Below are 21,279 nucleotides of genomic sequence, written 5' to 3' on the forward strand. Positions count from 1 at the left end.
TAAGTAAAAATATATGGAGATATACTTTTCCATCCATATCGCCCAGCCCTAAGTCTACCCCGGGGCAGCTGTGGCAATAAATGTAGCTTACAAACATAATAGTGAATGTGAATGAATGAATAATGGGTTCTCAGTTCTCTGTAAAGCATGTGTCTAGAAAAGCACTATATAAATCTAACCCATTATTATTATTATTATTGGGCGTAATAAGTAAGTAAGTAACATGCGTCGCACACACGCGCACACACACACACTCACACACACACGCACGCACGCACGCGCAAGCCAGCATTACGACAGCTGCCAAAGGCAATAGAATGAAAATAATGGGAGACGTGAGCGGGAGGGGGAAAAAAACGGATGGAAGAGAAAAGCCCATGTGACCATGAGAGGGAGATTCTCATCTTGGCTGGAATCAGCTGATGACACCCACCCCCCACCTCCTCCCCCATTGCGCCCCTCCCTCCCTCCCTTCATGCCACTTTATCTTTATCTCCACTTTCTCCGTCCGTGTCCAAGCATTCCACCTCCTCATCCTCTCTTGTGTCACAGTGAGAGAGCTGAGGGGCAGACAGAGGCGGCGTACACACTCGCGCTACTATATTTAACACACACACACACACACACACACACACACACACACACCTATGCACGACTGCACAGGCATATGCGGGCAGAGTGGGATAACAAGTGAAGACGCACACACACACACACATCCTCGGACGTGTGCAGGAACCACAAAGCAGGAGCGTGACGCCAGCACCTTCTCTCTCAGACGGAGGACGGCGTTGGACGTCTCATTCAAACAAGGATCGGGCAGGAAGACGCGGATTAACCATCTCCATCCCTTCTTAGATCCTCTCTTCCCTCCACAATCCCTCATAGTGCTCCTCCAAATGCAAGCAGGGGATTGTTTTTATACATAAAGAAGGATTATTCTTATTTTCCCTGCAGGATTTTTTTCACGTATGGATTCTCCTTTTCCTATGATTGCTTAAATTGTACGGATATTTTTGGGGACGGGATGTCGCTGTGAGGCTCTGAAATATTTAGTCAAGAGGTGAGTCGCACTCGTCGTTTAATATTTATACTGTACATTATGTCTGCTGATTTATTGCAGGGATGCCTTTAAATTGGATATGTTTACTATTTCTTCATTGGCTGGTACTTAGAAGATATTTCTTTCTCACCATAAAGGTTCCTTTTATACTTATTTGCATGCATAGTTTAATAATTGAGTGCAAACCTTTCTTTGTAATAACAATAACAATGCTCAGTTGGGGAAAAATATAACAATACAGTATGTAGCACCCTTCTAATAATTTGCAAAAAATTACATTTGCTGTGCAATTTAAATATCTAATGAGCAAAGGCACTTGTGGTGTTTTTTTATTTATATTTTATACCCTTAAATGAAGCTAAATAAACACCACCACTCAAATAAAAAAGTTAAAAACAACAACCGAGATTGTTTATTATGCAATGTCATGGTCTAAAAATAATTTGCTTGGTGAACAGTAAAGTGTGCAGTTTTGGGATGTTTGTAATATTTTGCACCCTTAATTATAGATAAATAACCATCATACATCAAATAGAAACCAAGAATTAGGTAAAACAAGTAAATTAAGTATATTAATGTTTATGGTGCAACTTAATTATTTACTTAGTGAAGGTAGAGTGTAGAATGTTTCTATTATTTTGTACGCTTCGATGTCGCTAAATAAACACCAACCCTCAAATAGCAAAAAAAAAAGGTTTTTAAGACGTAATGTCATAACTACAAAGCAGAGGTAGGCTATGCAGTTTAAGAATGTTTCTAATATTTTGCACCCTCCGATGTAGATAAATAAACACCAGAACAACTCTAACTAAATAGCAACAACAACAAAAAAAGTAAAGAAAAAAAATATGTTGCAACTTTATAATATACTTAGCGGAGGTAGAGTACGCAGTTTGGGAATGTTTTGAATATTTTGCAACCTCTAATGTAGTTCATAAACCCCCCATCTCAGATAATGACAATACATACAAACAAGTTAATAGATTATGCAAATTCATACTTTAAACATGATCTACTTAGTGAAGATAGGGATTCCAGCTTTAGAACATTTATAGTATGTTGTATGCTACAATGTAGCTAAACAAACACCAACCCCTAAACGGCAAAAAAAAAAAGTATATTTTAAAAAAACGCAACTTTTAACCTACAGAGCGGAGGTAGGGTGCAACGTTTTTAAATGTTTATTGTCATAAAAAAATACAATCATGTGTGCTTACGGACTGTATCCCTGCAGACTGTATATTGATCTATATTGCTATATAATATAGGAGCCACAAATATTAATAACAGAAAGAAACAACCCTTTTGTACGAATGAGTGTAAATGGGGGAGGAAGGTTTTTTGGGTTGGTGCACTAATTGTAAGTGTATCTTGTGTTTTTTATGTTGATTTAATTAAAAAAAAAATGTTTTCTTTTTTTCTTGTGCGGCCCGGTACCAATCGATCCACGGACCGGTACCGGGCCGCAGCCTGGTGGTTGGGGACCACTGCTGTATATGACATATATGCTCTAAACACAATTACACGATTAAGTAATTAATAAAGACAATATAACATACATTCATAAACGTAGCTGCATATGAAAAAGTGCAATATATTTATCTGTACAGTAATCTATTTGTTTATATCTGCACCTTATTGCTCTTTTATCCTGCACTACAACAAGCTAATGCAACGAAATTTAGTTCTTATCTGTACTGTAAAGTTCAAATTTGAATGACAATAAAAGGAAGTCTTTAATCTCTTAGTCTCTAACGATTAAAAATAGTAAAAATTGCCTTCACTTTGTGTATTACATGATCCCGATGCAATGCATGCATGTGTACGCACGGACACCATACGAGTGTCATGGAGATAAATATGAGCGCATATTTTGGTTTCACATGCTTGTCAACGCACACATGTCAAGCTATCGCCATGTATTTAGTTGTCTGTGCAGTGCGTGTTGATGTGTGAGTGTCTCCTTCTGGCTAGAAAACCATATGAATAATTGAGTCAGAGGACGCTCGGCTGCTCCGCTCTGCTTTTGCTAGCAAGTTGCACAACTTTGTACGCAGGTGGGACACGTTTTGGTGGCAAATGGGGCAGAAACTGTTCAAAGTGACTAGTCACGCTGTGTCGTTAGAAGATGAAATACGAAATGAAATGTGCTCAATTAGACAAATGAGGGGCAAAGATGTGCTAATGTCTGACGCTTCTTACAGGTCAAAGGTGTTTGCGGCTCATTAGGCCTCAAGACGAATCGAATGAATTGCTTGCAACGTAACGTGTTGTGCATTTATGATATAGGAGGATGCTGACACTCTATAATGGTGTACTTCTACATCTATGCAGTAGGTTTTGAAACAGAGCCCAATATTATTCCAGTGTGACACCAAGGCTGTGCAAGACGCTATAAATCCCAGTGTGGACAAGACTGGAAGCGAGTACAGCAAAGGAAAGAGAAGCCAGGGCGAGGTGTCATTTGACGCCCGGCTGACTTTGACTGGCAAGCATCAACACGTGTGGCCGCGAGCGAATGTGCACGCGGGCACAGGTCAAATTGGTAAAAAAAGGCTTCTGAGAATAGCCTTGACGCCATGTCGAAAGCCAAAAGGTTTGAGAATGATCTGAGCGGCACTTTAAATGCATGTTTTCTAGTTTGGGTGCAAAACGGCTTTCAAGACTACCAAAATACACATGAAATCTGCCTTTCGAAAATAATAATTAGCGACCACAATAATAAACATACAGAAGGTCCAATCTAATACTATTTTTGAACAGTTTTAAATACGTCTAAGTGGTCCCACAATAGCGTGTTGGAAGTGTGTTGTGTAAAATCCAGCATTCAGCCCTACTGCACGGGACTTTTTGGCCTGCGTGTCTGCAGCTTTAATGCTAATGAGCAATGTTTGTCGACAAGTGTGTGTCTCCAAGAAGTGCCAGTGTGCACTTCATCCATTTTTTACATTTACACTGTAACTCCGCACTTGTCCAATGTAACATTTTTTTTGATTGATTGAGACTTTTATTAGTAGGTTGCACAGTGAAGTACATATTCCGTACAATTGACCACTAAATGGTAACACCCGAATACGTTTTTTAACTTGTTTAAGTCGTCCTAAATCACATACGACAATGTAACATTAAAGCTTGGAACAGGAGAACACAAACATAATCAATACAAGCATAGCTAAGTCAGCTACATGGTAGCATTACATCCACATTTCAACAGCAACATCATGCTGGGTTAGCCTAGAAAAAACAAATGATCAGACTTAGTGACCCCCCGCCCAAACTACAGCTGACCGAAGGATAATTGCCTACTCTTTGTTTTAAGATGTGTTGTGAAGCCTGAATAAAAATACAATTTAAATGAAAAACCTACAGTTCCAATCAAAAGTAGAGCAAACAAGTAACGAAGACAATCCATTTTTCTCATGCTCTCAGGCTCTCTGAACACATATTACTGTTGATGAGTTCCTAGCTGTAAAAATGCATTGTGAGTACAACTGATAGGAGGTACCATAAAGCAGTTATGCAGTCATGACTGTATGCATTTCTAGGTATATTTGCTGTTTTTGTCTCTTCTTTATGATTGGTTATTGAGGTAATTCACATCCCTGACTTCTTAAAGAGCTGCTTCTCCTATTAATCCTTACAGGTACTTAAAATGCAAAATCCCACAATCACTCGACACACAAACCTCTGCCGTTTCACGAAAACGAGCCGCCAAGACAGAGAGAGAGCGAGACAGCTGATTGTTGCACTACAGCTGATGAGTGTTTTCAAGCAAGCGTCTTAATTGGGTTAGGATGACACTTAGCAAAAGGCATACTGCACTCGTAAACTGGCGTTGCAGTTTTATCGCAACATTTCCTTTCTTTTTGGGTGTTTAGGTTCGCAGTCACCGCCCTTGTGGAGGCTGCAGGCATGGCCGCTTGACACCTGCCGCCACCACCACTGCCACTCTACCAGAGGAAGCTGTGCGTCATGGCCCCCCACAGACACTCACCCGGGGGCTTGGGGCCGTACGGACCCAGTAGGCAACGTTCGTTCTTGCTCTGATTGATCCCATCTATTATACTCCCAAGAGTACGCCTGGTGCGGCGCTCTGTTTTGACAGCTGCTAATGTTAGCGTGCTCGGAATACTTGCACGCGCACACACACACATACACACACATACACATGCACACACAGGATAAGGGCATTGAACATGCAGTGGCCACAAGCCAAATCCCTCCATGAAATGCCACATTATTCCACAGCATGTTTCAGTATGGATGCCAGACAGCAGGAAAACTAAGGCCTGAAGCTTCTATCCTTTCCTATCCTCTTCTTCCTCATTTATCCTATTTGTTTTAATGTATCATGCCAAAATGTGCATATGAAGTATACCACTGAGATGTTTAAAGTTGATTAGCTGTCCTTGCTGTTACTTTAATGATACTGTTGTATTGTTTACAAAATGGCAGACAAAACAGATACAGTATTTCTCCTTTCCCAGACTCTTCTTAAAAATGAATGCAATGGAATTAGCTTCAAAACACACTAGTGGAAAACGTGTATATTTAATGTTATTATTATTTTGTAGCTTTTTTAAAAAACATTTAAATAATATAATTTTCAATGTTTATAATGCAAAAACCAATGCACAATTTTCCATCTATGGCTGCACCAAGTTTTCATCAGATTTTACTAGATTTCGCATGAAAAGTAGCCTAGTTAGTGGGAAAACATGCATATTTATCTTAACTTAGTAAATATATTTTAAAACCATATAATAATATACAAAAATATATTTAAAAAATATATTAAAGAAATATAAAAAATATTTTTTAGAAATATATTTTAAATATATTTACAAAAATTATAGTCTCAGGTTACAGTATATGCTTGAGATTCGTTATGATTTTGTAATATTGCCATTCTTGTGGAGTGTAATACTTTGTGGGAGCCTCTGATGCATACATTTGGGGCCTGTTCTATTAAGATCCCTAAAACAAGTACTAAATAGTGTGTGCAAAGAAGGGTCATCGCGATACCAATATTTTGGTACCAGTACCAAAATGTATTTAGATACTTTTCAAAATAAAGGAGACCCCAGAAAAAAATATTACTGGCTTTATTTTAACAGAAAACCTTATGATCCATATAACATATGTTTCTTATTGCAATAACAATAATTTTAGGTAATTATAGAATAATTTTGTCATAAAATAAGATAGTGAACATTCAAGACAACTACTCTTTTTGTAGTAAGCAAACAAAGGCTCATAATATGGCTACTGATGTATGCAGTAACATATTGATGTTATTTCTCATGGTATTCTTTTGTTAAGACTATGAGGGGCAAACGGTAGAAAAATTATTATTAATCTACTTGTTCATTTACTGTTAATATCTGCTTACTTTCTCTTTTAACATGTTCTATCTACACTTCTGTTAAAATTATATAGGCACTCTGTCATGATCCGTTGCCCTGATCATGTTTTATTTTAGTTTAAGACTCCCTTAGTTCTGTTTTCAGCACCCCTGGGTTTGTGTTTTTTCTTGGTTGCCATAAGTGCTGATTATTTTCACCTGGCTCTGATTAGTGTTCGGGACGCTCACCTACTCCCAGGAACTAATCAAAGAACTATTTATTCCTGCCTTTCGCCACACTCGGTCTAGCTGTTTTGTTTGCTTCACGCAACAGTTACGTTCGTATTCCTTTTGATTCCTGTTCTAAGATTTGCCATAGCTTCCGCACTATCGGCACGCTTTCCTGCATTTTTTTGTATTCCTGACTAATTTATGGACAATAAATAATTGTTCTACCTGCACGCTGATTCCGGAGTTCCATCTGCATCTTGGGGAAACGATCCGCGCATTAACATGCGACCCGTCACACACTAATTTCTTTGTTGTTTGAATACTTTACATTAGTTTTAGGTGATAATACACATTTTGGTAACAATTCAATACCAAGTAGTTACAGGGTCATACATTGGTAATAATTAAAGTCCTCATATGTCCAGGAAATTATTTCCTGAGTTTATAAACAATAAAAAAAATTACAAAAGATTTTTTGATAATAAAAAATATCGATCGATCGATCGAATCATTGTAGTATCGACTAGATACGGCTCCTTTACTTGGTATTGTTACAATCAATGTATGTATAGATCATTTGTTTACATTGAGGACAGCTCAGCTTGCTTGCTGTTTCGGGTTAGCTATTGTATCCTTCTACGGTGTGTATTGAAACATGTTGAGCTATTCCTCGTCCTGCAGAGATGATACTTGTAAGAAATGTACCTTATTTGTCGCAATGGAGGCGAGGATTAGTGATTTAGCAGTAGCTAAACCACTGTCGACTGCGGATGGACGTTAACCATTAGCTAGCTATGCTTTAAAGCAGGGCCAGCCCGTGGCATAGGCCGTATAGGCAAATGCTAAGGGCGCCGTCCATCAGGGGGCGCCACGCCAGTGCCACAAATGTTGGAGAAAAAAAAAAGATAAAAAGTTGGTACTATTATTTCTAAATACAAAAAATAATCCCACGTTAATTAAAATGCAAAGTAAAGCCTATTTAATAGAAATATTATTTGTTACAACATTACGCGCCCCCCATGCCCCCGCACGGTGCACCCCCTCCCTTCCCGTATCATGACTCTTACCACATCAAAAAATCAACACAAGATGTCAAAACGGCCAAAACTGTCAGGTGCCCAGGGAAGAAAAAATATAAAAGAAGAGGAGGAGAAATGAGAAAAAGACAGAGGTAGCAGGTAGGTAACGTTAGCCTACATGAAATTATTTGTCTGTTACAGAATGTGATAGTAACCTGGCTTAAGCATTAAGTTAATGTTACATGATTCGGCAATTGCTAATCAATAAATAGCTAGTTCTGTTTTAACGTTGGGTTAATATTGTGGAGGGGGCTAAATTGTTATGGAAAATAATGTAACGTTAGGTAATTACAGTACTCCCACCTTACATTCCTCAGGGACATTTGTATTAGATCTTTTAAGCAGGTGTTTTTGTTTACATTGTTATTGCCTTCTGGTTAGCTAATGTTTGCCCTGCAGGTAATAGTCACTTCTCCACCCCTTTATATATTAGGTATAGTTGTAAGCCTAGTTGTTAAAGTGCACATCATTAATGTTAATTAAGCAATATCACATGAGAGGGAATGCTGTTTTTTAATTTGAGCACTGCTGTGATTCGGTTAAAGATAATCATAACATAACATTCTCATATAATATGTTAATTTGCTTTCTTTAAGTAAAAAAAAAGGTCAAAGACAAAGCTATTCGGTTTCTTGTGAGTATATACACTTCACTGCCGATGTGGGGGCGGGGGGGGGGGGGGGGGGGGGTCGCGCCACCTAAAATCTTGCCTAGGGCGCCAGATTGGTTAGGGCCAGGCCTGCTTTAAAGCACCGCTTGCAGAGCGGCGCAGCAGTGTTTTTAGCTTTACATTTATCGTTTGTTTTTAAGCCAAAATGCGTCTTCACAATGTGTCTGCTTGTAAGTACTCTGTACGCGTGCATTGCCGAACATGCGTAACGTCGCCACATGACGAAGGCGCACTGTAACTTCCTTAAAATATCTATAGTATCGGTATTTTTCAGAGGCAGTATAGTACTGTTTTTAATTAATTAGTACCGCTATACCGTACAACCCTAGTGCAACGTATAAAATTGTGTGTACTATTAGTGGATGTGTTGCAAGTACAATTGGTAACAAGTACAAGAGTGGTGCAGACCGCCATATTTCAATTAGGATTTTTCTGTCTGTCACCATTGAGACACTCATTTATCACTCCCTCCAAGATTCTGTTTTTTAATATTATTCGCTTTTCAGGAAGTTGCAGCAAAAGTTGCAATGTTTTGAGGTTTATTTTTTTTGATAACATTGAATTGACTTCTAATTTTATGAACTTGTTATCAATGTTTTAAATGTTCTAAGTAACCTTAACCTCAAAAAGCAACAACAACTAGAAAACAAATACTGTATAGATGTTTTATATGTTTTATACCACACAGACCTAAAAGGTTTTGATAGCAGGAAATGAGAATCTGTTCTTAAATGCCTTACTGTAGGTAAATAAAATGTTGAGAAATATATATATGCATGTGACTAGGCCAGTGTTTTGATGAATGTTTATATACTACATTAAAAGGCTCAGCGCTGTGGACAGAAACAGGAAGTAGGTTTGAGCAATATATGCAGAAGGAAAACAATTGTGTTGCTTGTCAATAAATAGTTGATAGTTTTGATTAGACAGTTGATGTGCGCTTTTGAGCACTGCTAAGAGAGAAATTTGATTGTCCAAAATGTGCAGAGAAGTTGCAGGCATTGGACAAAGTAGCGAGGCTGTACATAATTTGCTTGAAGTAGTTGAATTTGCATGAATTGGCGCAATCACAATCGCAAATTCCTGGAGTGCCTGATTTAGATTAATTTCCATAGCATCATAGGATAGGATAGGGTAGACTTTATTCATCCCACAATGGGGAAAGCATGTGGTTGCAGTGCAGATTTGTACATACAGTAAGAAAAGTAAAACGTAATGAAAAACTAAGAATGAGTAATGAATAATACATATTGCAGACTAACGATTGGATGTTGATAATATATCTCCTATATGAAAAAATTAACACCATTGAAAAAATGCCAGCAGACACCAAAAATGAATTAATTGAATATGATACTTGTGTTGACTTTTATTTCTGACAGTAGCAATATGTTGACATGCACACGGAGGAAGGATACTCTTTGTCATTGCACCACCATAACCTCCTTTTACAACCATTCATGCGTAACTGCGCCAATTTCCAAACAATGCTAAATGATTACATTTGCATCTTGTCCTCCCAGTATTTAATAGATCAGGCCCAAAATGTTTATGTTGCAGTCCTTTGTGCTTCATTAGTCCAAAATGCTAAAACCTTTTAGGAATATCAACCGTCAACAGTGAGGAGACAATTGCTCTGTCAAAACTCCCTCCATTTAATATCCTTCATTGGCATGTGTGAATGATACCTGTGTTGTCCCTTTACTCCGCCTCACTCCACTCATCGCGTAAAAATCCTCCCCTTAAATGAGGGATTCTCGTGCCAGCCGACATGCAGGAGAAGCCGAGAAAGCCTCTGAGCATCTCATCTCATCAAAAGGGCTCCAAAGAGTGCACCAATATGTTTAATCACACTTGTGCTGAGTGCTCCGTGTCATCGCCTTCTTTTTGCTGGATACTAACGAGGGAGTTTGGCAGACGGAGGAGATAAGAATGATGAATGTTTTAATCCTGGAGGATGAGAGGTCAAAGTTCAGCTAAAACGCTGCTAAAACCTACTCCATGTTTACATTTTTGCCAAATGTAAACATGGAGCAGGTTTTAGCAGCGTTTCAGCAGAATTAATCCATTTCAGTCTGATTCCAGCGTCAACAAGTACTGTCAATACAGACTGTTTGCCATTTTGGGAACATTATGTACAAAATAAGAATATTCGGAAGTTCTTAGAAAATGTGGTCGCCCTAATCGAGAAGATGTCCATTAGGATACATTGTGGTTCTCAACAGTCATGTTTTTCTCTTCTTGCTCCATGTTCTCAGCCTTCCAGCATCTTTGACTAATGTTTTTGCAGGAAATTCTTAAAAAGAGAAGATCGCTCCTGTCATATATAGAAGATCGTTGATATATTGACTATGTTCGCCTTTTGGTAAAGTAAAAATGTGAAAGTATGACCAAGCCTTATACTGACATCATATACAAAATAAAAAATACTAGTGAAGAAGTCTGCCAACTTCACTCCTTAGCTTTCCTAAAATGTCACCCTGAAGAACAATTTAGCTAAATTGCTCCGGTCAAAACCCTTACACCTTGCTCTGGTGTGTGGCCTTGATGCCAAATGTGTTTGTGTACGTGTGTGTGTGTGTGTGTGTTCAAGTAAGCCATTATTCTGGAGGTCTGGCATGAAGATGGGGGTTAAACAGAGGGGGGTATGCTTACGGCGGCGCCTTTCCCCTCGCTTGTCTTAAACATCACAGGCGCCTTAGTTGCCATGGTGACACGGCATTACCTTGTCAGGAATTAAAATGATGTGATGGAGCAGCTACGACTTGATGTTGGAAATGTGTTTGCGTGTGTTGTTTTATACCTTTCAAGTGAGTAGAAGAAATACTGTGAGACAAATGATCAATTATAGCCAGCATATTGTAAATCCATTTCATTTAGAACTTCAATTACGGTTGCTGTCTTGCCATATGACCACACTGTTATAAATCACAGTGCTGACAAAGAGCAAATGATCGCCAAGCTGACCTTTAACCTCAGCTAACGCTACATACTGAGTCTTTTTACAAAATAAGAAAACAAAAACAAGATTAGGAATAGCAACAAAACCATCAAAACAACTAAGACAGGAACAATAACAGGAACAGAAACAAAAATATAAGTAAGAACAAGATAAACTACATTCGGAACAGGAATTGAAACAAGAACAAAAAGACTAATAGGAATCCAAACAGGAACAGAAATATGAACGGCAACAATAACAAAAACAAGTTCAGAAACAGTAATAATAACAACCGAAGAAGAACAGGAATACGAATATGAACAGAGACATTTAAAATAGGATCAAGAATAGTAACAAGAACAACTAAAATAGGAACAAAAACAATTAAAATAGGAAGAAGATTGGCAAGAACAGTAACAATAACAGGAATAGAAACAACCAGAATGAGAAACCGGAATAGGAAACAAGAACAAGAAGACTAACAGGAACAGAAATAGGAACTGAGGCAGAGGACAAAGAAGAACAAAAACGGCAATGGGAACAAAAACTGGAAAAGAAACAAGAACAGGAGAAATAACAGAAGAAGAATACGAAGTAGAACAGAAACAAGAAGACTTATAGGAACAAAAAGCACTTGAACATCAACAAGTATAGGAACAAGAACAACTAAAACAGGATTAAAAACAAGAAGACTAACAGTACCAGAAAAAAACAGCAATAGGAACAAGCACAGGAAGAGGATTGTTGGGAGATGAAAGAGTTAAGATTATTGGACAGCTGGCGAGGATCGAAATCAGATAGTTTGACCAGGAAAGAGAAACGTCCGTGGCAATGACATCATAGTTCGGATCCGGTGTCACGGGTGCGGGGGTATATTAAATGTCAGACAGCTGATGCCACAAAGTGCGTTGTCAAGGCGACGCTGGCCAAACATTCCAGTGTTTACGAGACAATTTAATAGCATAAATTAAGAAAGGACCCCGACTTAAACAAGTTGAAAAACTTATTCGGGTGTTACCATTTAGTGGTCAATTGTACGGAATATGTACTTTACTGTGCAACCTACTAATAAAAGTCTCAATCAATCAATCAAAAAAAGGATCAATGAACTAATTAATCTTTTTTCATTTCCCAGCATGGCATCAGGCTGCATGTTGTCCTCTTTGGTTTCTCTGCAAGGTTCAGCAAAGCAAGAGGATTTGCCGCAGCTAAAATAAGCTAACAAACCTCCTCCTCTTCCTCCTCCTCCTTCATGAGAGCATGCTTAAAGCTCTCATAAATGTTGAAAGTTTTGGAGGGAGAGTGGGAGAGAGAACACGAAGAGATGAGGCGAGGGACGGAAGGAGAAGAGACACCATTCGTGCACAGAGACTTTGACAACTTGACGCTTTACAATACCATGAAAGTTCCAACCTAAACACCAACACTTGCGTAACTTCTACCTCCGACTGTCAGCTTTATTCTCGTCTCTAACCTGTGACGGCAAATTCTAAGCCAGTGTTCCACCAAATCCTTCACAAAATGAGCTTCTGCAATGAACTCGAAAATGATTTTACACACATTCTCTCCTGTCGTTCCGTTTATCAAGAGATGTGAGTCATTTCTTGGCAGGGTGGGATTTTAGCGTGCACGGTTCACGGTCAGGTTGTGTCTGTCGACCCAAAAAAAGAGGTGCATCTGAGGACAAGATGCTATCTCCAGACATTTATTTATCATGTATGATCATCGCATCACATTGCTAAAGTGCATCCGACGACTGACTCTTAACATGATGGATGTGGAACTGCTGACATTAAGAAGAAACAAGGATGGTTGTAGAGGCCACGGTGTACTGCAAGCAGGGCTGCACCTATACCGTGGCCCTAAGCAGAATTTGTTTTGAAGGGCCCCCCATTAAAACATTTTTTAACACTTTATTCATGTAAAACATTTGTTTTACTTTTTTTGCTTTTATGTAGCTCTAATTCATGGGACATATATGGTTTACATAATACATAATACATTATTATGCAAAACTTCCTGCCATATCTTAGACCAAGTATTGAATCCAGTATGTCTGCCTTACAAGACCAGCTCTAATGCTGCGTGTCGCAGGGAATAGTCGGAAGATTTAGGGATATTTGCCATATTTCTATCCACTGACGGAGCAGGAATATCGCAATATTGCAATAATATTTAATATGAAGCGCGCTGTAATTCATTAATTGACATTCCCCATGTGCTTCTTCATGTGGGACACTAACCACAGCACGTGATCTGCGTTTATGGATGGGCGCCCATGAATACAAAGCATATCTTCCAGATATGGAATGCCACATTTTCAAAAAGCTGAGGACTGGAGGCTGAAACATTCTCTATTAATCTTATTTTGTGTAATATTTACCAAATGTCGAACATCATCACAAAAAGTGGTACACTTTAAGGAGTCTTATTGTGCAAACCCAACTTTTCTAACCTGATGGTACTTGTTTTGTGTATTTGGGATCCCTATAAGTCCCAAAAAGGTGAATACAAACAATAAAGGCATGGTGGAGATATCTATAAACAATTCTTCCAAACTTGCTCCAAATGAGCTGTTGAAATTTTAGACTTCAGAGACGTTTTTCCTTCATTACGACAGCGGATATCGATATATATAATAGAAGAGTTTGCGCGAGTCCACCATCCAGTTGCAGTACAAAGTTGTAGTCAAAAAGTTCCTTATTTTTCTGTATTCTCTTGTTTTTGGGCAGACCTGCTCGTAAATGCACACACATGCTAAAATCCTCTCCTGTTGCCATTTCTAATACAAAGTAGCATACAGTTCTAACCTAAAAATCAGTCAATAGAGTCCAGTTAGAAGCGCTAAAACTACAACATGGCTGACAGGGTAGAGACCTAGTTAAAAGGGGCGTGGCCTGAAGGCAGGTAAATAAGACTGCCAACAAAAACAGCGCATTCTGAAGAGACAGTCAGAAAGCGGCTTGAAGATGGTCAGTAAAAAAATGAAAATACAGCTTTACCACTTTAGTCATAATTTCTACACTTAAGAAACTTCTCTGTGACTTTAGCTCCAGACTTCTTCTGTTAGTTTGATATTGTAATTACTGCCACAAGTGGTGAAAAAGTGTATTACAACTGATTACTGCTGCGGCCCATAAGGACCATAGCTGAGAAACAGATATTTTTTGGCACTCTAGGGCATTTGCAGCCCAATATTTGACCCTGGCTCTATAGTTAAGAAACACTGTTGTTGATGTGGATGACAGCATTAGGATTGGTCATAATTAATCTTAGGGGACAGCATTTTTCTCCGAGTGGAACTCTTAGCAATACATTATTGATCCATATAGATTAAAAAGGAGCTCTGGCGTACTGAGAAAAGCTCATTCGCCTTGCAGATGATGCAACTGATGAATTCTGCCGCCGGGTGGAATTTAAAAGTGTTATGTCGGTGTCTGGAGTGGGTTTTTTTCATATCACACTTTGTGAGCACTCGACATATGCACACAACACACACACGCATTGGCTGATAAGACTGGGTGGAAACAAAAGCAAAACGAGTCATTAAGAGAACGCAGACTGAGGCATAAAGAATAAAAAATACAATCTAAGACGCACTTTGCTTACTTTCAATCTTGCATTCTTTCCCCCCCCCAGCTTTCCTCTGCCTGCTGGTGGCGCTCTTCCAGCCAGCCATCCTCTGCCCTGCCCCCTGCATCTGCCCCTCAGAAGGCATGCTGGTGGACTGTGGGGGTCGAGGCCTCACCTCCCTGCCTCCCTTGCACCTCCTGCCTCCCGGGAGTCGTTTCCTCTCGCTGGCCAACAACAAGCTAGCCTCACTGGGAGCTTCCGCCCTCGTTAACCTCTCTTCTCTGGAGGTCGGTATACTCAGTTTTCACTCAAACACTTTGTTTTTGCTGCACTGGACAAGAATAAAGGATGGTTTGACAAATGTAGCAGAAACTGTTGTGGCTTCTGGTACAGTGGTATCATATTATGTGCCAATAAAAAAACTCAACATTTCTTAGCAGAATCTATGCAATCAAACCACAAAATGCATGACTTGTCTAGCATTACTGAGCTGTTACTTTTTGCAGATCAAACACTTTTCGTTATCGGTTTTTCCTCAAGGAAATATTGTGGACACAAAAAGTAATGAAGTAGTATTGACGGAAGATCAAATCACTTACTCTGCAACTGATGTGATTGCCTTTTTACACAGAAAATTAAAAACAGCTAAAACACATTATATCCGGTCTAGAACAGCGGTTCTGAAAATGTAAACACCAAGTAACACCACAAGACTATTTTGCTTTGCTTTGTTTCTGCTACCTCCGCCAACCGTCACTTTTTAGCTTGTGATTTATTATGTATTCGATTTCAGCCAATGTTCTGGTTTAGAAATGTGTATTTCTACATTATTTTGTGTGTATTTTATTAAAAAAAACAATATCCGGCCTTCATGAGTACCACTGGATGGAGCCCGAAAATCAACGTCCCATGTTCTAATAATCAATATTTGTAGGGTTCTAGCAATTTCCAATACATGTGTGGCCCTTATGTGTTGCATTGTGACCACAGGAGCTTGACCTCTCTAACAACTACCTTGATAATTTGCCGGCCGGATTATTCCGAGACATGATCAATCTGACCAAGCTGACCCTGCACAACAACTCTGTGACAGTAATGGACAGGGATCTCTTTCAGGTGAGTAGTACTACAGTGCATTTTTCTCCAGTGGGACGTAAAAGTAGAGATGACTACAGAAAGAAATGTTCTGGGTGTGTTCGACAGGGTTTGGGGAGTCTGCAGAGTCTAGATCTATCACTAAATGGCCTGGCGTCTGTTCCTTTGGGGCTCCTGGATGAGCTGCAGAGTCTCAGGTAAACATTCAAAGTGAAATATGATCAGAATGTATTGACTTTGAGTACTAATGTCTTTGTAGGTGGTTGTCCCTGGCTGGAAACAGACTTCGGGGTTTGGAGAGGGCAGCGTTCGAGCCCCTGTCCCACCTCCAACACCTAGAACTGGGACACAATCCCTGGGAATGCGATTGCAACCTGCGAGATTTCAAACACTGGATGGAGTGGCTATTGTACCGAGGTGAGCGCTTAATTGAAATTGCGGGCAAATGTGATTGGAAATCATCCCCATCAGGGCGTGAATGCACATCTAATTTCCGTGGACTGGGTGTATGGTCCATGTTGCTACATCGGCTGAGAACAGCTGCTCTCTGTTCATGTGTATAAATTTGCATTCACCTCAGCGCGTCTGGCTCTGACTGCACCGCTAATGAAGCTGCATCTCCTCGCCGCTCCATTATCCTCGCCGCTGCATTCCACTTTCCTCTGCTTTTGCTCAGGCTGGTAACCTAACCTCTAGTCTTTTTCTGGCGAACAGGGGTAGCAAAGGTTACCCCTTACAAAGACAGTTCATCATTTTTACAATAGGTTTATTTTAAGAGTGAAAGTATAAAAGAGATGTTGAATTTATCTGCTAAAGCTACAGAAGACAACACACATCACTGCTAATGCTACATTCCGTTTGTACTGACTAGTGGGAATTTCCAAGTTTCAAGTTGGAAATTACAACTAGAACGTTCTCCAAGGTCAGATTTCCAACTCGAAAAGTCAGAGAGCCCTCACTCTCTGAATCAGCTCTCAAAGATGGCTGCTTTGAGTGGAAACAATAAAAGAAGCTCCTGTAATATCCGTTTTAGCGCTATTTTGTTGCACTAAATCAGCCATATACTTATTGTTGGACGTATATATGGCAATGTTACTGTAGTGTAAATTACCTTTTTTCATGTGGTATACGCGTACTACAACGCAAACGATAGCGTTTTTGTGTTTTCTTTTCATTCGCGTAGTTTACAGGTTGCAGAAGGAGTGCATGTTTGTTCAGACTTTTATTTTCAGACAAGCGCAAGAATAGCTTTTGTGGAACGCTCATTACACCGCTGTGATGTAATTTCCAGCTGCGACTTTCAACTTCAGAGATTAAAAGAACACAGCATACTGTACGTAGCGTACAATCTTGGATGACTGAAGCTGCGTAATGGATGGGTCTTCCTAAATGACCGTTACCAAAACATGCAGCCAAGGCAACAAAGGAGCCGCTTAAAAAGAAGCTAATTAAGAATGGCCAAGCCAGTTCTCAGACCTTAAACCCATAGAAAATCAGAGGAGGAGGCTGAAACTTTTGAGTTGCCGAGCGTCAACCATGAAACCTTCAGGATCTCCTGGTGTGCTTGCCAATCAGGGTTTTTTCCACCAAGTATTAAACTAGGTTTTGTTTAGCAATCAAATACAAATTGATTTTAAACCTTTGTTTTATGTTTTATTTCTGGATTTTCGTTGGAATTCTCTGTTAATCTACAAAAAAATGGACTGTTTGTGTCTTTGTAAGCGAATACGTAGCACATGGAGAGGGTTCAAGTCAATGGCCTTCTCACATGAATCAGGTTTTGTGACGATGACAATAAAGTCTATCCTCCGACCACAGGAGTCAGAGGAATCAGATATTAAGCAAAGCCTGTCATCTCATTTTAGTTGATCACATCTACTAGCACAGCACTTTTCTTGGAGGGAGTTTTTCCTTGCCTCTGTCGCCAAAGTGCTTTGATGAACGAGGAGATAACCGCTGTTGTGAATTGGCGCTGTATAAATAAAAGGCGCTAGCAAACGGAAGTGTGTGCTCAGTGATGTATGATTCATCCCATTGTGCTCCCTCCTCACTTTCTATCTTTCCTGCTTACTCTCAAATAATGTCCTCTCTTCTCCAGGCGGCAAGGTGGACGCAATGGAGTGCACGCTACCCAAAGATCTGCGGGGGCGAGACATCCGTGGCGTTCCCGTTGAAATGTTTGACTACTGCCTCCAGCTTGACGATGAGAATGGAGGAGGAGGCGGAGGAGGAGGAGGTGGTTCTCCCTGCAGCAGGAGCACCCTTAACCCCAGCAGTGTGCCACCACTTTCTGGTGGTGATGACTCCTCTACAAATTCAGGAGGTGGTGGAGATGCCCCTGCGGATTGCGTGCGCGCCCGCTATCGGCCGGTGAGCGTGCGGCGCGCCATCGGCACCGTAGTGATTGCCGGCGTGGTGTGTGGCATTGTCTGCATCATGATGGTGGTGGCTGCTGCGTACGGGTGCATCTACGCCTCGCTCATGGCCAAATACCAGAGGGAGCTGAAGAAGAGGCAGCCGCTTATGGGGGACGGCGAGGGCGATGGGGACGACCGGGAGGAGAAGCAGATCTCCTCGGTGGCGTAGGGGAGACTCTAAAGGGGACAAATTGGCTAAAGGGCTCAAGGAGGAGAATTGGAAAGTCATCCTTTCATGTCTTCCTTTTCAATACGTTTTCAACCAACCTGAGTTCTTCTCTTTCAAAGCCTGCATATATTTTTTAGCAGTCATCTCTCCTACTAGCCACCTACTGATGCAGCACCGGAAACAACATGCTGGACATGGCAAGAATCTGATTTCCAACCTACTGTATCATCAGAGGTGGAAGATGGAGTTTTCAGGGACCAACATCCACATACATGATGAGCCCTCCTTTTGAACCTTTTCAAGCCTCCCAAATGCCCAAAAAAGGAGACTTAAATGATGATGGCGTTAACAAAGTTACATTGAAGTATCTCACATGTTTACATTCGCACATGTCTGAAAAGGGGTAGGAAGAATCAGAGTTTCATTTAAGCTAATGAATCAACACATCTACTGCTTTGCCACAGACATGATGTCCAGATAATCCCATTTCAGCTTCTCTCTGGACCGTCTCAGGATATAAATTGACATAAAATTGAGGTATTTGTCATTTACCAATGGAAAAATGCTTTCAAACTGGGTCAAAAACTGTGTCTTTTTAGACCCATGGACGTAAAAGTCTCCTGCAAAGAACCATCAAATGACTTTCCAGCACTTTATCTCCCGAATTACCTTGTTTACTGTTCCTTCCCCTTCTTTTCTCAAACTTTTCAAAAGGTGTTAGAGCTAACAGGGGATTGATGCTGCTATTACATCCTTTTTCCATCCCTTTACCTCTCCATCCATCTTTCCATCTACAGTGTGCAGCGGTACCTTGCCTTTTGTTAGTAATGTGTTCCAAAATGTCAGAATTGTAAAGAAACTGAATGCATTTTTGCCAAAACAAAAAATTGCATAATCAGTTTCAGACACCCAAAACATCCACTTAAAGCACCTTTTACATAGAATAATTATGGTTTTATATGCATAAAACAATGTGCAATACATACAAATGATGCATGAAATCTATGAATGAACATTCAACAGGATTTCGTAGGCTTTTTTTGTGATTATTTTACCTAAAATGCCTGGATTTGCGGTAGCATTTTTAGAGAGTTACGATGTTTTGAAGATATTTTTTTTCAATAACATCGAATCAACTTGTTATTTTTTTAATGTTCTATTAATGTTTTCAGTGTTCCTTGTAACCTTAACTTCGAAAAGCACAGGATTTCAACAAACATTGGGAAAAAAATACTGTATTGATGTTTTACTCGTTGTATAGCACAGACTTAATAGTGGACATCCGGCAGTAAAATCACATACTCAGAGCTCATTGTGAAATTACTGTACTGTTTTAATTCATTATAACTAATAAATAGTAATAGATTATAATTACATAAAGAAAAACCACCAAATGCTTTCCTATAGTCCCCTGTCTGTTCTGTCTTCTGCAAGTTGCAGACATTCTTCATGTATGCTTTACACTTGAAGTGCTTGCCCATCTTAAACATTCATTTATGTTCCAACACATTTAACCCCGCACGTTTAGAGCATTTGCGAACTGTTGAGAGTGATCTACAGCCCTATTTTTTGTTGATAAATGAGAGATTATCATCACAGTTCAACATCTCTAACATGTCAATGCTGCCTCTTTCCTAGGTCAGTATTAAAAATGAAAATCTATTCTTAATTGTATTTTACTGTATTAATATATATATATATATATATATATATATATATATATATATATATATATATATATATATATATATATATATATATATATATATATTTATATATATATATATATATATTTACTGTATATATATATATATTTATATATATATATATATGTATTCTAGGAAATGAAGATACCTGTGCGTTGTTAAATGTTTATAACTATATTACCCAGAAAGCTTAGCACTGTAGACAGGAACAGGAAGTTGTTCTGAGCTAGCGGGAGGACAACAATTGTGTCGTTTGATCAATAAAGAGTTCAATAAAGAGTGGCAAAGTTGCAGGCATTGGACAAAGTTGCGAGGTTAAGCATAACTTTCAATTATTGGTTGAATCTGTGTGAATTTAGCCTGATCACAAAATTGTGAATTCCTGGGCGGACTGATATAACAGTACTCTTGTTGGTGAGGACGATAAATGGAGAGGATAGAGTACAAGATTATTATGAGTTATTTCTTAAATTCAACAGTGTTTCTCACATTTTATATGAAAGTGCTGGCATTTCAAACTTTCTTTGGCCCCAAGGTGGATTATTTTGCCGCCGTACTCAGAAAAAAGCATGAACTGAGTCACCAAGGTGAGGAATTTTTTTTGTTTGAGCACTCGATTTTGCGGAATGATACGCAGGCACAACAACAAGTTTGTTATGCGCCATGTTTGGCCGTCTAATGAACAAAACTGTAAATGGAAACCGAGGCAAACTTTGAGGAAAACTGGCACATAGAAAAATTGGAGCAAACACAAACCAAGGTACCACTGTATATGAAAGTCACTTCCTTCCATCCATTGGTAATATGCAATGAAAAATGATTGACACTGAAAATACTTTAAAAAACTTTCATTGCATATTGCACTCAGTTTCCTCTTATTATAATTGGCTGTAATAATATTAATAACAATAATAATATAATAACAACAGTGTGTTATGATGCATATATCTCTATTAGCCTCTACTGTTACCAATTCACAATGTTTGTCCTTGTG

At 39.3% G+C, this 21,279-nt stretch overlaps 2 protein-coding genes across 8 annotated transcripts in view; one reads left to right on the top strand and one right to left on the bottom strand.

Annotated features, from left to right (window-relative positions):
• cacna2d4a (calcium channel, voltage-dependent, alpha 2/delta subunit 4a) overlaps window positions 1–21,279 on the bottom strand; it is a 97,156-nt gene that overhangs the window by 49,008 nt on the left and 26,869 nt on the right. The window lies entirely within an intron of this gene.
• On the top strand, window positions 526–20,255 carry lrtm2a (leucine-rich repeats and transmembrane domains 2a). 4 transcript variants are annotated; one of them, XM_062064939.1, is made up of 7 exons: window positions 532–1,060; window positions 4,939–5,090; window positions 14,965–15,185; window positions 15,889–16,014; window positions 16,102–16,190; window positions 16,253–16,410; window positions 18,092–20,255. In XM_062064939.1, the coding sequence occupies exons 2-7, from the start codon at window positions 5,033–5,035 to the stop codon at window positions 18,577–18,579; spliced, it is 1,140 nt and encodes a 379-aa protein (XP_061920923.1). In that variant the 5' UTR covers window positions 532–1,060; window positions 4,939–5,032; the 3' UTR covers window positions 18,580–20,255. The 4 variants fall into 4 exon arrangements, with proteins under 4 accessions (XP_061920920.1, XP_061920922.1, XP_061920923.1 ...); XM_062064936.1 differs by having other exon boundaries at window positions 526–1,060; window positions 15,889–16,190; XM_062064938.1 differs by having other exon boundaries at window positions 526–1,060; window positions 4,939–5,081; window positions 15,889–16,190.

This window comes from Entelurus aequoreus, linkage group LG12 (assembly GCF_033978785.1).
Source record: "Entelurus aequoreus isolate RoL-2023_Sb linkage group LG12, RoL_Eaeq_v1.1, whole genome shotgun sequence".
In the NCBI taxonomy this organism is placed as follows: Eukaryota; Metazoa; Chordata; class Actinopteri; order Syngnathiformes; family Syngnathidae; genus Entelurus; species Entelurus aequoreus.